General features: G+C 38.8%; 2 protein-coding genes across 5 annotated transcripts in view; one reads left to right on the top strand and one right to left on the bottom strand.

Annotated features, from left to right (window-relative positions):
• Positions 1-803: 803 nt before the first annotated feature.
• On the bottom strand, positions 804-10,871 carry rcbtb2 (regulator of chromosome condensation (RCC1) and BTB (POZ) domain containing protein 2). Of its 3 annotated transcripts, none has more exons than XM_044355015.1 (12): positions 10,849-10,871; positions 9,016-9,150; positions 7,032-7,182; positions 6,355-6,521; positions 6,101-6,259; positions 5,745-5,852; positions 5,503-5,645; positions 5,097-5,287; positions 4,314-4,440; positions 2,838-2,977; positions 2,608-2,738; positions 804-2,494 (listed from the first exon to the last, which is right to left on the bottom strand). In XM_044355015.1, the coding sequence occupies exons 2-12, from the start codon at positions 9,139-9,141 to the stop codon at positions 2,354-2,356; spliced, it is 1,584 nt and encodes a 527-aa protein (XP_044210950.1). In that variant the 5' UTR covers positions 9,142-9,150; positions 10,849-10,871; the 3' UTR covers positions 804-2,353. The 3 variants fall into 3 exon arrangements, with proteins under 3 accessions (XP_044210950.1, XP_044210951.1, XP_044210949.1); XM_044355016.1 differs by lacking the exon at positions 10,849-10,871 and adding an exon at positions 10,416-10,758 and having other exon boundaries at positions 804-2,510; XM_044355014.1 differs by lacking the exon at positions 10,849-10,871 and adding an exon at positions 10,416-10,679.
• Positions 10,872-13,142: 2,271 nt separating this feature from the next.
• Positions 13,143-16,784, top strand: part of fndc3a (fibronectin type III domain containing 3A) — a 53,354-nt gene continuing 49,712 nt past the window's right edge. The window contains exon 1 of one of the 2 annotated variants that reach the window (XM_044355013.1): positions 13,143-13,820. The gene's annotated coding sequence lies outside the window, so the exon portion shown is untranslated. The remainder of the gene's footprint in view (positions 13,821-16,784) is intronic. The other variant, XM_044355010.1, reaches the window with a different exon arrangement.

Here is a 16,784-nt window from a genome sequence, read left to right as displayed (position 1 = left end):
CCATTGTAAGCTGCTGATGTGGCTTTTTATCAGGCCCAAACATACAGGCTATGAGGCTCATAATGTCCACTTTTTGTTGAAATGGTGAAATTGAGTCCAATTAACACACTTTTTGATATTGTCTCAACAAGACATATATATTTTCAACTTCACAAATATTTACACATTTTATTCACACAACACATGTATCAGATTCAATTATGTTGTAAGATGTCCCTGTTATTTTGACCACATGTGGTAATTTTCTGGCAGGTATTTAAAATCTGGAAGATATCAGACTGAATGATGTGATAACTATAAAGCTGCACTAGAGGAAATAAACAGGCACACAAGGAGAATAATAAGAGCTTCCTCTTGCAGGAAGACTGAAATCGTGACTGTTACATCTCAATGTGCAAGAGTCAGATTACATTACATTGTACACATGTTCAAATCATTTCCTCCACTTCCTATATAAATTATATAACACTAGAAAAGTCTTACATATGTTTCATTCACTTATATATTGTGTAATATGTATCACATTTTTTTAGAATGAGTTTAAATGAGTGCAAACAACTTCCATTAAAGTGTTAACCTTGATGAAAAGATAAGGCAGGTGTGAAAACCTCAACCTCTACAAAGGGTGCTCCACAATCTTGCAGCACAGGAATGCATGTGCATGAAAAGACGTTCAAGAGCAAGCAAGTGCAACACACTGTCCTGCGACGGCTTCCAGCTGCTTCGACTACTAAATCACAGTTTTAAAGTTGGTGTGTTTTGAACACAGACCATCAATCACAGCAATAAACACATACATCAAATTATTTAGTTTTTCATTTTATTACATTTTAGATTGTCAAATGTTACCATCAGAAGCAGCTTACAGCATTTTCCATACAAAATGTGAACACAGGCAGTTTTTTTATTAATTATCAAAATGTTCCAAAAATACAATAATTGGCTTGTTAAAGTGAAAGCATTTTGTTAAATTCTATTCAGACAGATTTTGGAAGTCTAATGTGAATGGGAATTATCTGCTAACTACATTTAAACCTTGAGTTCCTATGAGACTTGGGTCATATTCAACACAGGCGGTCTGCAATTACACTAAACCAGCATTGTTTTTCATTACCACAAGGTGCTATCAGGGGGAGAGATATAAAGAAACACATGTAATAAGAACCAGAAGTATGCTGCCAACATATTAACAATTAAAAAAAAAAAAAAAAAAAACTTTTGTAAACATACCGAATTGCAAGGAAACCCAACTGTAAAATCAGCTGCATCTATATTGTAACATCACAGCCAGGGTACACAGGAACCAATATGCTTGTTTAAGTTGGACACTGTTTCCAGCTGCACAGAGGGTTAATCTGAACACAAGTAAACATGCAGTAGGATGTCCTTATCTCTCATAAAGTATGACTTAGGACTGGATGCACCTTTTTTCAGTCTGCTGACACGAGCCGAAGCAACTGTCTACAGCAGAACTGTGCACATGTTAGTCAATACAAACATCGAACAGTAACCATAAGTTTGGATGGCAAAGGTGAATAACTACCCTATGGAACGCGTGAGTGGCAAAATTCAACTAAAACTTATGAGAGACAACTGATATTATCATTGATCAAATACAAACTTTAAAAGTTCAGTAAAAAAAGGTCTCAAACATAAGTACATTAAGTTGCACTTTTCTAAAACAGAGGAACAGCTTGCATTTCTCTCCTCATGTAACACTACTTCTCAATCCAGAACGTTTGAGAATCAAGGCTTCAAAGAAAGCAGCACAATGTGAATATTGTTTATTGCTGATCACTTCCTGTCACTACTGATCAGACGTATTACACTACAGCACTAAAATGCGCTTTGATTTTCAATTTTTTTTTCACTTCACTGACACAAGGGCAGTGTGATAAGAATTACATATACCTCAATATCAAACCCTTTACATTGCAATGGATTATGTTTTAGTATACAGCATTTCCATTCATCCTGTCTCCAATAACTGGTTTGTTACTGTGAGGCAGATGAACACGTTGTCAGTGATAAAAATACAACAGTAAGATAATCACTGTTGCACATCTTTCTGTTCAGCCTCTTCACAGTTTGCATGTGACTAGATGAGTGATGTAACCCAATATTTACGCCCCAAGCAACGGTTTTGTTTGGGCTAGGTTTAGGACAGTAACACAGAGGCATCGGTTAGAGGTTGAAACCTGAAACCATTTGCCTTTCCGGTGTTTACATCCACAGCAACAAGGCTTTGAAGAGCTGATCAGCCTGCTGTTTACTTTGGTCATGGGTCAACTCTCAGGACCTCTGTGAGCTTTAAGCCCATCGTGTTGAATCCATCGCTACGAGGGCACCCTAGTCAGTTTTTGAAGGCCCCGTAGCGGCTGGCTTTACTAATGAAGTTCTTGAGCAGCTCGTGGTCCATGTCTGCAAAGGCCTGGGTCTGCGTCACAGCTGTTAGGTGGTTGACGCAAAACTTGAAGCAGAACTCCTCCAGGTCCTAAAAATGAAGAGGGCTGTCTGGTCAGTGCTAATGAGTACAACTGACTAGCTACTGAGAAGCCCCTCACCACACCATGGTGTTTGATTGTGTGTCAGGGGCTATAAGCTTACCCGCGCCTCATACTTGACAGCAGCAGAGAGCAGAGTGATGGCGTTCTCCTCAGAGATGCCTCTCTTGATTGTTTCCTGGCACAGCCTCTTCAGCCTCGTCTCTCTGTAAAACGTAGCTAGGTCTAGCAACCCTGCACGACACAAGGACAACATTGTGTTTAGGATTTCTGCTCTGACTTGTTTCTAGTGCTCTCAGTGTGTAAAGGACCGAGGTCCACGGCTGGGCTTACCAATAGCATCCTCTGGTGGCAGGTTAATGGTATCTGTGTAGAGGTACTCCAGAAAGGCTCGGTATACCAGGTATGAGAACTGATGGATTTCTATGGAGTCCTCATCTGTTTCATTCAGCAGTGCACGAAAATGTTCACATCTGGAGAGGAAAGAAGAAGGGGACGCAACTCACATGACATCATGCTAAAAGAATGCCAATGTAGGCCATGATAAACTTCTATTATTTGTCCTATATTTGTTCCTTATAGCCTTCTGAATTACAAATACTGTTCACCATATTTTCAAATTTTCCTAACTGCTAACCTCCACTGGCTCAAAAGACTGCCTCTCTATCGTTTCTTCTGAGGACACGGTCGAACAAACAACCGAGTCTTGGTTCTCTGAGTGCATCTCAAACATATCATTTGCATGGGATCTTGGCAAAGCAGGCGTTTTGCGCCGCCGCGTATTCGTGTGAGTGCGTGCTCTAAGGTTGATGTCGCAGACAGTCTGGCTCCTTCCTACTGACAGTGCAAAAGAGCAAAGCACTGGAATGCAGATACTCTGTGTCCAAGTGTGGTTATAAAAAGAAAAACGGGAAACAATAGGTCTGTCTTTGCTTCCACATGACATTTACAGGAAAGACAAGGAAACACTGTCTAACAGATGGTGTTTAAATATAGGACTATAGGAGGAGCAGGCAGTAAATATATGTTTAATACATTATCACAGAGGAAAAACAGCTCAGTGTGTCATCATGAATGAACAATTAACAAAATTATTTTCTGTCTTGATTTTGTGTTTCTATAATTAACAATCACGCAATTCTGCGACATCAAAGCGTGTTACTGTTCCCCTGAAAATCCCAGTGCGGTGCACCGAGCGCCGTCATTACTCATGACCAAGCACAGCCTCTGAATGTGAAAAATACACTCATGTGATCAAAATGAAAGTCAAAATGGAGAAATGGACTGCTCCAGTGAGGAAGAAAGGGAAACCATCTAAAAGAAAAAAAAAACACATGCTGTATAATCAGAGTCGACAAGAAAATAGCGCAGTGGCTCAACATCAGAGAAGAAAACCTGAAAGATTATCATCTGCACCCAAAGTAATGAAGCAGTAACTTTTTCACTTTCTGTAAATAAGGACCACAGTAAGCCGGGAAGTATATTCTTGACAAAATAAAAATATTGTTTGTCTGTGAGTAAGTCCGGCTCAAAATTTTGCACACGTCACACACCTCACCAAACACATACCAGTTCCTCGAAATGTCACGTTATTTGATGGGAAGTGTGTTTCTGGTTCATTTTTCAAGGAGTACATTGCACTAAACAGTGAAAAGTATACATTAAGTTGCAAAAACTGAAGGTGAGAATATAATCAGACCTGCATTATTTAGCTGAACATTTGTGATTTATGCCTATTTACAAAATAATCACAATAAAAAAGGAGCAGGAGTTCACATTATATTCTTTCAGGGTGAGGGTTTTCTGTACCTGATTTTTAGCAGGGCTTTGTGAACATGGATACACTTCCCATCAACCAAGAACTTCAGGTCTGAAATCTCTGGACTGTCAAACTCCTTCTTCAAAGACTGGGCAACAGTCAGGTAGTCATCACCATCTGGTATAAAGACAGAAAAAGTAGTTTGTTTTGTTTTTATAGAGAGAATAAAAATGAGGCCTGTCTTTGTAACTGGGTAAGTGCTAGATTATGTCTATTTTACTGTCCTGTAAACAATAGCTACATTTAGCTTTAAAGATTAAGAAAAACTTGTATGAGTAGCTTAGACATATCTTTATCATTTCCTGATTCTTACCCTTCTTTTAAGCTATAGCACACCTTTGTAAAATGTATACACAATCTCAGACATGACAATTAAAAATAATGCCTTTAGACCCTCCAGATATGACTATACAGATTAGACATTGCATGCCTTGTATGTTTATGAACAGATTTCTCACAGAGATGTCATTCACTTCCTAAATTGGAGCATTACCAAAGAATGGAAATCTTTAAGTGACATGTTTATGCTTCTTTAGTCTGAGTTCAAATTAGATCAATGGGTAGACAGAATTTCCTGTTTATTTGTTAGACAGGCTCCCGGGATCCGTTCCTATGACACAAAGATATGTGCCCAAATTCCATCTGAGCGGTCAGTCAGATGGTAAACTGGACAATGTCGAATGGTCTAAATTCCCACATAATTACTGAAAAAGTTTGAGATGTCAGGCTCTTCTTCAGTTTTAGAAATCTTTATATTCCTATAACGCTCTTACCTACTGACAGGAGGTGCCACGTGACTGCTGGTGTGGCGAAACAGGCGAACACATCGTCTGTGCTGCTGAAATGGGTGAGGTGGGGGCTGGCCACAGCCTGACCTCGACACTGACCCCACATCAGAACCTGGCCGCTCTGGGTCTTGGCAGCAGACGTGTGGCTGGTGTGACATGCAGCTACCTCCACTATCCTGTGACAAAAAAAAAAAAACAGAATCCAGACCTCAAACTACTACTAATGTACAAGTGTTTTACATAGACTGTATGTTGTAATGTATAAAGATGATGGACAAAGGCATTTAGGATTCATCTCTCAGGACCGTGTCATGTTGCCCTTAGTGACCTGATGTAGTGGTAGAGAGGTGTCATTGCTAATTTAGGCTGGTGTTAGAGACAAAGTACTAACCTCTCCTTGTCTGTGTTTATTAGGGTGGGAAGAGCTTGGTTACTCTTATTGCCCGTTCCCAACTGCCCGTATGAGTTGGCTCCCCAGGCGTAAACAAACCCTTCATCTGTAAGTGCCAATGTATGTGCATATCCACAAGCAACCTGTATATGGAGGAAAGAGTGTAATTAGGCTGAATGATAACCGGAATACATCATCAAAAAAAAAAGGTTTATGAGATTCATCCGTCGCTAGGCTCTTACCTGGATGATGTTGACACCTTGGAGGGCAGCGATCCTGCATGGGGTCTGCTGATTTCCATTGTTGCCCAGACCTAACTGTCCGTTGCAATTGTAGCCCCAACCGTAGATCTACAAAAGGAGCACAAATTGGTGCAACTTTTGGATGCATGGGGACATCTGGGTGAAAATCAGCTCAAAGTGATCTGATATTTTTATATAATCTGTGCACAAATTGTCTCACAAACATCTTATGCTTGAGTGAGATATAAATTTACATCAGCCAACCCACTTCAAAAAGAACTAAAGGCTGCTGACTGTCAAATTTTTGGCCTTCTGACGGCACTGATCCACATCTGCAGATTGATGTCAGCCGTTACCTCTCCATTGTCCAGTACAGCCATAGAGCAGAGCTGACCACAGGCTATGTTGACCACCACTTTGTTCTGCAGGCAGCTGCTGACCCGGCGCGGCGTTGGCTGGTTGGCAGTAGACCCTGAACCGACTTGGCCTGAGTTGTTGTAACCCCACGCGTACACCTGAATACAGAGATAAAATGTTCACCGTCCTAAAAAAAAATACACAGATTAAGCCGACAGCGACTAAAGAGAGGACGTAAGTGAAGATGAATTACCTCTCCATCAGTTGTGAGGGCGATAGTATGGTGGGAGCCACAGGCCACCTCTGTCACTCTCTTGCTAAGGAGATTGGTGGACACCAGGGCGGGGGTCAGTCCGTGGTTGGTGGTCCCGTTGCCAAGTTGGCTGTAGCCGTTGTGGCCCCAAGCAAACACCTCTCCATCTGCACAGCAGCAGGCAAACTCTCTTTCATGTTGTCTCAGTAGTTAATATTTTATGAACAGATAAGAAGTGGACCTCACATGATTTGTAGCAGAGGCTCAGCACTGCTGTTATTAGATATCACGAGGGATGGAAATTTTGTTTGAACGGTGTTTATGACATAATAATAGCTTGATACAAAGAGAAAATAGCAAAAATAGAGTGAGAGAGAGAAACTAAACTGAAACGTGTATATCATATTAATATATAATATTAATTTCAATGGTCAGAAAACACTGAATGTGCCTTTAAGGGTTACATTAAATACATTTTGTCTACTTTTTAATGTGACACTGTGCTATTAGTTTACCAACAAAATACCAAAAGGGCAACTTTTCCTACCAAAACACACTTAAATTACACTTGCATCCTATTTTAGTATGTATCATTATGTTTGTCTGTAATGTTATTCCGATGCCTCTTGAGGAAATTCCCCCTCAAGGACAAATATGAATTTTCTGAACTGGATTACCTGAAGTAGCGACAACCACATGTGGTCCTGTTCCATAGCTTAGGGACACAATCTTCTTTCCACACAGGACGTCAATCCTGCGCGGCTCGATAGTGCTTTGAAGATCTCCGAGCCCTAAACAGCCGCTACAGTTGGTGCCCAAAGCAAAGACCTGCGAAGACCAGAAATCACTGTTGAAATGCTACCGATGCTAATAAATGATACAGTTAATGCAACATTCTGATGTTTATATAATTATTCCCCAGTAAACACAACATATTTGGTGAGAGGACACACTGGGAGGAGAGTAGGGATGATCTCGGGATGGTTCGGGATCGGAACAGTTTCTGATGTTTTAAGAAAGCGGGGCATTTTTTAAAGTTTGGTTCTCTTGTCTGTGCTTGAAGAACGAGATTAGCAGATCGAAAAACATGGTTTGGTGTAATTTATGATCGCACATGCATCCTCTCCTCTCTGTCTTTCTCTCCTCTGCTGTGTCGACCGAGGGCAACCGAGCAGATTAGAGAGGCTGCGGTGGAGAGAGTGACCCCAGGTGCAGTGAAAAATAACTCCAGTTGAGAGCAACTATGCTCGTTACTGTAACCTTTGGGAGTAAAAAGCCAATAACAGTAATTTATAAAAAACACCTGCACAAAAATCATAAATTTGTAGAAATATTTCCAACTGTTTTGTCTGCAGTCTCCCATCCACCGCTGGTATGTTTTTTACACAACCATAGCATGTCTGGTGGGCGTGAAAGACTGAATTGTTATGAGCTAAGCTAGCTTAATTGGCCATATATCTAAAAATGAGATAAATCCTAATAAACTTACTGGCTGTGACGGCCGTCCCCACTCCCTCTGCTAGCGCTACCTGCCAGGCAGTGGATCCACATTAGCAGCAGAGGGAGGATGAATGAGTGATAATGACTGATTTCAGTGTCTTTCAGTCTTTCTAAACTTCACAGGGTTGTGATGTCAGAAATATTATTATTTTGTTTTTTTTAAATTTTTGTTTCTAGGGAGATATTATTGAGTTTATATTGTGACTGTTGCTGCCCTATTAATTCTTAATGGTTATATTTATAATATAAAGACATTCTAATCCTGTTTTGGATTTATTCTTTTTTTAAAATAATATACTGTTTATATTGTTGTAATGAAAAAGAACTGATAAGAATATTGATAAAGACCCAGAGTATTGATAAGAGTAGTAGTATGGATAAAAGCCTAATGATATTTATCCTTAGAGGAGAATAAACAATATTATCATTTGTGTAATTGTAATAATGGTTAAGTCAAAAGTGTAAAAATCCATTCACAGTATCTGTGTTAAAATTTCACTATTTTCTGAAGCCTAAAATTTAAGAAAATAGTGAAAAATGTCTCAATACAAGAGCCCAAGATAACCTGTTCCAATTGGATGTTTTGACAATGATACTTCTGTCAATTAACTTATTGATTAATGGAATAATTGTTTCAGCACTATTCCTACTGAACTACTGCTGCAACCAATCTGTAATCTTTTGATTTCTTAACTGTGTGTAAGCTGTATAAAATCAACTTAAGTCAAAACTGTGCTCTCAGGCCAAACTCAGTGTAACGTACACCAACATTTTAAGTGAAATCAACTTGATTACATTTTTTTAATACTGCATTTTACTGCTGAAACATAAACTGTTTGGGCCCCAGGGACAAACAACTGAGCAAGAGCGGAAAGATGAGGCATGCAGCAGTACACCTTTCCGCAGGATAAAAATGGAGCTTGCTCGGGTATTAGGCCTATATGGCTAAAGATAGCCTCATTCTATCTGCTTATCCCTGTGCCTGGAACTGCACCTTGTATCAACCGGAGAGCGAGAGGCTTCCAGCATTTTTCTACCTACTTCTAAACAGAAGATAAACAAACCAATATTATCATAAGGGAAAATCAAGTCTATCAAGTCTTGCAATACAACTTCTAGTAAAGAGGATTAAACCACTGTTGCTTAAAGCTCAAGCGTTACCTCATCATTAACTGTGACATAGAGGGCTTCATTTGCAGCGCTGCCAAAGACACAAGCCTGCCGGATAAGCCGAAGTTCCTCAGGAGGAAGGAGTGCAAAGACTGGCCACTTCCCCACGTCCAGCATACTACTCAGCTGTTAAATAAGGAGAAAACACAGTCAAACAGATGTGAATATAAGTCATCCAGTACTTATGGGGTGTGAAAAGATAGAACAGATTCATAAGGCAACGTCAGATACCGCAAAGGAGTCAAACAGGAATATGGTCTCACGGTTGACATCATAAAGCTATTAATAAAATATTAATGGCAATACAAACCACTCCTGTTGTTGTTGTTTTTATAGTGCAGTTATTGCACATGTCTGACAAAAATCAGACCCAAAGAAGGACAAATGAATATATCACGAGGTGAGAAACTGTAAATAGGAAGTTAAATATTGTCCAGTCTGCAGCAACAAATGCATGAAGTAATAACTGAGAGGATAAAGTATCCACAGGTGTTTCCAGCAGCACAGACAGCAACTGAGCCCAGTTTTGTAGACAGATTAAAACATGTATGCCTGTTGACTACGGTAAACCCATTACCGTGTATTTACTTTAGGAATGAGTGAAGTCCATGTTATGTCATCCCTGAATGTTTCATTGCTCTACTATATCTAAATCTTGGCACAAGACTGCCAACACAATGGCGAAGGGCATGTCAAGAGTGCACTCCTCTTCAATTTACATCATAACCAGACCACATAAAATGGATTTGAAATGGGTTGTCTAAGCCCTTGAATTTAATGAAGATCATTCATCAGCTCGTCAGTTTCTCAAGGATCAATATATACCCCTACAACCCACTTGTCTTGTTGTTAAGAGCTGCCTTTCTCCAAACTCATATTAGGCTAAGTAAAAGCTAATTGCACATAAAAGGGAATAACGTGCTTAATATGACAACTCTTAGCAATTGAACGCTAAGTTATAATGATAAGCACCGTGCGGTTCTGTATCATAACAACAACCACCAAAGTGTCAAAATGCTGTTAAAAATGTTCTCTTTGACATACTGTCATATCTCCCAGGACTACAGTGAGTGTTTCCAAATATAGCCAATAATATGAAACAGCACTTAGCATGAACCCTTCTCTTCCCAAACACGGCTTTCAAAAAAAATGTTGACTGCTTCAAATGAACAGACAACGCCTTAAGTTAGGGCAAAACGCCAAAGGGGATACAAACAAAACAACGTATAAAAAACACGGCATGTTGCTTTGTGCAGCTTGCAGCTTAGGTTAACAAGCTAACAACATAACAAGTTGCTAACGCTGCATCTACCATGAGCGTTAACTATGAGCTAAAACAGCGCTATCCAACACAAATCATGAAGCTAGTAAGCGAAAACTGTCGGCGTTACCTTGCTGTTGTTTTAGCTAGTATTTCGTCCGCGATGTCGTTTTCTAATCGACGGTGACACTGAAATTTTGCCAACCCACATATTTGGCAAGTCAGGTCGCTGAGGGAATCATCTCCGCAGTCAGGTATGGGTCCCGGTGTTTCCCACAGGTTGAGAATTTACTTGGTGGTGGTGGGTGGCGCGGTGTGTGACCGACGTGCATGCAGAGACTCAGGGGGGGAGAGTGTAAACCAGGTTACTTTGTATAGCTACAATTTACAACGTCCCCTAAACGCCTCAACTACAGACTATCGTAGACACTATAATTTACCAGTTTTCCTTAAACGCCTCACATACAGACAATCGGTAGACGCTAGGTAAGCGGCTGCGCACAGAGAAGCCTTTAGTCCCCACTCACTTACTGCAACTCGCATCTCAGACAGATTTTATCTACCTGGGTGGGTCGCTTAAGTAGAGTCTATGTATGGGAAACGCTGGGACCTTCACATCTGATGCTGGGGTTGCACGTTGTTTTGATTAATCTGGCTTGCTACACAACCGAGTGAAAAAATAGACACCACTACTTAGTGTAGTGCGATGGTGCGTTCACCGACAATCGGAGTTTGGAATTTCTAAAATTTACCATATTTACCAAGATTCTGAAGGATTTCCAATCAAGGTTAATTGCCATTTACTAATTTATAGTAATGAACTTCATAACTTTACAACATCAGCGGCTTTGTTCATCATCATTATTATTGTTATTATTATTATTATTGATGATTATGATGATGATAATAATAATAGTATTGTTATTAGTTGTACTATTATTGTTATATTATTATTATTATTATTATTAGTAGTAGTAATAGTAGTTGTAGTAGTAGTAATAGGCCTATAATTAGTATTTGTGAGGTTGTTCATAGTGCTAACACGATCAAATACAAAAATCTACAATAACAAAAATTAGTTGATTGTATTCCATTTGTAAAATCACGTCAGTGATTGAGTGCAAATGAAAAAACGAAGAAAAAAAAACTCATATAGGTTACTATCCTAATGAGGGCGAGATTTGAAACTGTCTGGGTGATAATACTGGAGAGAGGTTGTGTAGTTTATTTAATTTGTATGTATTCAAGTTGTATTGATTTTAGCACTGATTGGAAATGAATCTTAGGCTACACATTTGAACAACTAGCATTATGTAAAAACTAAAAATATGTTCTGTTCATCTGTCCTCAGATGCATCTGATGCAGGTGGCTACTTTATTTGAATTTCTCTCTGTGTTTCTCAAACACATGTGTATTTGCTCACTGAGGTCACTTTGCGTCTTTGTTTTGTTTTACACATCTCAAACACAGATTTCATTTTCTTAGCAGTCCTCAACACTATCTGTATCTGTTTTTTCTACTCCCCTACGAACTGTTCTTACTGAGAAATGCAAATAAAACAGTATAAACAAATGCTATATGGGAGAATATGACACATGCAGAAACCTACTGTCATCAATCTCAAAGGATCTTTAGGAGAGTCCTTCTCACTTTCAAATTTGATTGACTGCTATGGCAGAAGTTCACAGCACAATATGTACTTCTTTATAAGATCCAGCAGGTGGAGCCATGGATAGCCTAGTCTTATGAGTTATAATATTCACATTTTGCTTGAATATAAAATCATGTTTCGGGAAGTATATTTTGTGCCTTAGAAAATAAACTGTAAAGTACTATTTTGAATATTTTCATGTGTAGCTGTAAATAATGAGTGTCTTGATATAAAATTATACAGTAGTTTTATAGAAACTCTATAGATTAAAGACCTATTACAAGTACTTGTGTGCATGTTTGTTTCTTAAGAAAAGTAACAAGCATGTGTTGTGGTGGTTCTGTTAAAATGTCAGTAAAATGTCAGTTAAAATGTCTAAGTTAGAGTTTGGCACTGCAGCATATCATGAGATGTAAAGGGCTTCACATGACAAATAAATGCTATAGATTACATACTGGTAGTAGATAGTGATTAATGGATTGTCTCAGTGATGTTAACTGTAAAACCTTAGTATCAAATTCTTGAGACATTGTAATAATCAGGAGCTAGAGCCATAGAAATTAACTAGAAAGTGTGATCAGACTTTCACCATTTACCATATAATCTCATACATGAAATACATTACATTGTCTTGTAAGAAAGATAGACAGAGTACTTTATTAATCACAAAGGGAAATTGCAATGCTACAGCATACAAATGACAAAAAAACACACAACAAATGATGCAGGTAAGAAACAAAATACAATTAAAGAAAAACCTAAATAAGCAAAAAATATGAAATTATAAATATAATAAAAGCTGTGATTTGATCTTAGAAGACTCTAATATGTGCTGAATATACTGTACACTACAATGATAGTGCCTAGTCATATACTGTACATTAGCAGAGCAAGTCAATGGTTAATGCAGTATATGCAGTACAGTGCATATATTAAACTCGTATGACCTATACATATTTATACATACATAGGCTACAGGTACAGATGTGTGTGGTCATTTAGAATAGGCTATAGACCTACTTATAATGTTTGTCATGGATTTATGACAGGACTCTGAGTGGAATTTGAGAATATTAATTCAACAATGCAAAGTTGAAGGCATTTTTTAAATGTGTGTATATATATACATATATATGTATATATATATATTTATCTCTTATTGGTACACATTTACGTATAACAAAGGTGGTTTCTGTCGTTTCACCACATACAGAAAAATTTCAAGTCTTGGACGAACCGATCATAGACACGTCAACCTTAAGGTCCGCCTTAAAGTAATGAAAATATAGACAGATGAAGTTTATGTCAACTGTACTGGATATTAAACACGTCAGTGATACTGTTTACACTGTTAAACTTGCCTGACAACATCATAAATGTTTAACTTATCTATCTATAAATTTGGGATTCGTCATGATTTGCTGTAATACGCATGCGCAGAGAGCCTTTAAGCGATGGCTAAATTCCTGCCTTTTATGCAAGGAGCAGGGTTGGATGGAAAGTTATCTCGATAAAATTGGCAATTAGGCTAACGTTATCGATACTTAGCAGCGTCACTGTCGCTCACCAGTCACTTCGACCTATTTGAGATCTAGTAATTGCGAACGGTTGCCGTTCGTATTACGAGAAAAGCATATCTTCATCTTGCTAACTATTAGCTAGGTAGCATTAGGAAGCTAGCGTTAGCATGTCACATTTTGCCTTGTCTTGTGTTCATCAAGGTAGCTAGCAGCAAGTCATCATTCTCAGGTGGTGCACAAAGTAGCTGGTCATCGGAGCTTCGCTGACGTTATCGCTAAACATTTCGGGAAGAGCTGCAGAGGAATCATCACTGTGCATCGGCGTGTCAGCCAACACTGCTGCTGCTGCTGCCGACTGACTGAGTGAGTAACATTAGCTGGTCATAACTCACTGGTGTTGCTGACATTTTTAGGTGTATTAATTTACGCTGCTAACCTTGTGTTTTAATAAGGGAACTCGAAATAAATTCTAATAAGATGGTCGTTTGTTAACTCGCTGCTACAACGTTATGCTACAATAGTTAGATAACGAAATGCTAACATTATGACATAACGCCAAGCACACACACACCTGTAGCTAGAGTAAACAATTGTCTTGGCTGTAAGGTAGCAAACTAAAACTAGCTAGTTACTCAGCTATGGCAAATGATTTAGGGACATTACCCCTGAACATTGCATATTAATTCACAATGAATATTGTGACACGTTAAATGTAACTGATTTCATGTCTGTAGTTGATAAGACCTGATTACAATAAGGTAAGGAATGAAGAAATAGGATTTCCAGTTAGCTAAGTGGGCAACGTTAAGGTTAAGTCAGATAAATGCACTGAATGGATAGCCAGCTGTTACACCGTGTAGGGCAGGCTGGCACAGGAAAAACATTTCTCCAGGTGTCATAGCGAAACTGCCACGTTAAAGTGTTGGAGCTTATGCTAAGTTAAATCCAGGATATTTATCATTAGAAACCAAACATTTAAAAACGTTATACATTTGAAGGCTTCATCCCTATCATGGTTTTGTCTATGCCTGTGTCTAATACTTAACAATTAGGAATAAATTACAGTAATGTAGTCTGATAGAATAGACTCTTTTTCTATCCAACGGTGGTGTTTTCCATATTGCACCAAAACTGTAACTGAAAAACAGCTGCTGTGTCCTTAACTACTGCTCTCACAGCTACAGTCAAATGTGATGTACAATAAGGGCAACAACAGATGTTACCACAATTTCGGTATAGAGGTTATGTTTCTCATGTTTCAACAGAAAATAGGCTGTACTTAGGTTTTGGTGTAATGTAACCAAAACAGGTGTTTAAGCCCAGACTTGTTTTTTTCAGAGTCAGCTCCAGTTCTTCAGAGATATTTAATAAGATGAATATTTATCAGCAACTTCTTTTTTGCTACATCCTATAGGGAAAAGTACCACTACAGGTAACTCCAAGTACTCAATAGCTGTAATATTATAATCTCAAAGTCACTCTAATGAAATGATGCCGTATTTGGATATGAATAACGATCACTCAAATCTCCATTTCCTGTGTGAGAACATACACTGCCACTTGGGGCTTCATCGAGTGTGTGAAAATGTGGGGAGATGGGTGGTCAGGTGTGTTCTTGGCAAGTAATTGTAAATTGATATTGTGTAATGTTGTAAGAGTAAAATGCCAAGTGCTCGCAGGCCTAGTGACCACAGAAGGAGCCTGCCATCAAGTAACACGAGTAGCAGTAGGCTAATCTAATGTGGGTCCTCCAATGTAGCAATAATTCCCGCAAATCCAGTTCATTGACCATCACACTGTAAACTGACTTTGTTGTTTAAGCTTAAGGAGGGGAGGGGCTAGAGCAAACAGATAAGCCAGATCACTGTGAGGTTTAGGGGCGCATGCGCTAGATTGTAATTAGGTTCAAGGACACATGTTACATTTCTCTCATGGTTTTCTGTTGTTTTGTTGCAGAATTTGTGTTAGTTGTGTAACCTCTGTAGTCACAAGTGGTCAGTCTTGCTCAGTGTGGCCCTGTTGACCTTTTTTGTCTTATTTTATAGCAGTGTTTTGAAAGGAACTGTATCTTCCCTGGATACACTGCTTTACTTTACACAAGCTTGTGTATAATCTCTCTTGGTTGATGTGCGTTTATTGATCGCTTGAACTTATAAACCCCTTCATGGTTAACTTTCGGATATCAGTGTGTGTTTTTTCTGTGAAGAACACATTGGACAGTACTTGCTTGAGTCTGTTCTTCAGAGTAGTAGTTATGTGGCAGGCACTGTGGCTCTGTTTCAGCTGAAGGGGTTAACATTTTCTCTTACACAGCAATTCATGTTTTCTTTCTTCTCAACCGAAGGTGTACTTTGTGTATTAAGACGTCCAGAGTATCGGGGCAGATCTGTTCATACTTTATGTATTGGTTTTGACTACAATAAAGACTACAAACAAATGCAGATCCTTTTCTGTATTCTTCTATCTTGTGTCCACCTCTGCCTGTCAGTGTTGCAAAGCTGCTCTCGGACAGGCTCTCCAGTGTCAGCATTTTGCTGCATGTGAAAACTAGAGTATTGAAAAATTGTTTTGTCACACTGGTATGGGTGTGTGACACCCTGATTGGGGAAAATAAACAGATCTGCCTAATTCGAAGCTATCTTATTAGCGAAAAGAGCAGTGTACAAAACATTCAGGTACAAACTTCCCATTTTCAGCCAGCACTTACCGTCACTTTTGCAGGTTAAAATTACGAACGTCTGCAGTCAGCAGGTCATATTAGAACGAAATAACGATAATCATTCCGTGAGTAACTTGATGACGGGCCAAAATTAAACTTGGCTGTTGTCGTGTTTGTGTGCTCTGGAGGTGTTGTCTGTACTCGGCCAAAGATCATTTGTCAGTGAAAAGACTCTATAACACCACCGCGAGCAGACTGAGTGTTGCTGCACTTCCAACAAAGTGATACGTCCTCTCTAGTAAAATTATCTACCCGATCATGTCACATCAATTCCAGGAATCATATTCCTCCCAGTTAAACTTTGATTCATATCATATACATAATTTGAGTTTATCGACTTAATAGTTTTAAACCTCCAGTATTTGGATCACGTTGCTCATGAAAACCAAACTAAATTTAGTATGCTACTCTTGTTATATAGCCTTTTTGAATCCTTGTTTTTGGAGTCATGCCTAGAGTAACCTGCATCACAGAAAATCCACATGCCGTCCCTAAATATAGTCTGCTACTTTTATATTGAAATGTGGAATTTTGAATGCATGACTGGCAACGGAAAAAAAAAAAAAAATCGACGTGTTTGGAAATTAATTAGTAAAACGCATCATATT

This window comes from Thunnus albacares, chromosome 6 (genome assembly GCF_914725855.1).
Source record: "Thunnus albacares chromosome 6, fThuAlb1.1, whole genome shotgun sequence".
NCBI lineage: Eukaryota > Metazoa > Chordata > Actinopteri > Scombriformes > Scombridae > Thunnus > Thunnus albacares.
The sequence above is the reverse complement of the archived record's forward strand: the minus strand, read 5'-3'. Positions and strand labels throughout refer to the sequence as shown.

Coding starts and splice junctions, on each gene's coding strand:
- rcbtb2 (XM_044355015.1), bottom strand. CDS start 9,141: ATGCTGGACGTGGGGAAGTGGCCAGTCTTTGCACTCCTTCCTCCTGAG. Junction 6,522..7,031: donor TGTGGTTGTCGCTACTTCAG/GTAATCCAGTTC, acceptor GCTGCTGTGCAG/ATGGAGAGGTGTTTGCTTGG. Junction 2,739..2,837: donor GCCACCAGAGGATGCTATTG/GTAAGCCCAGCC, acceptor TGTGTCGTGCAG/GGTTGCTAGACCTAGCTACG.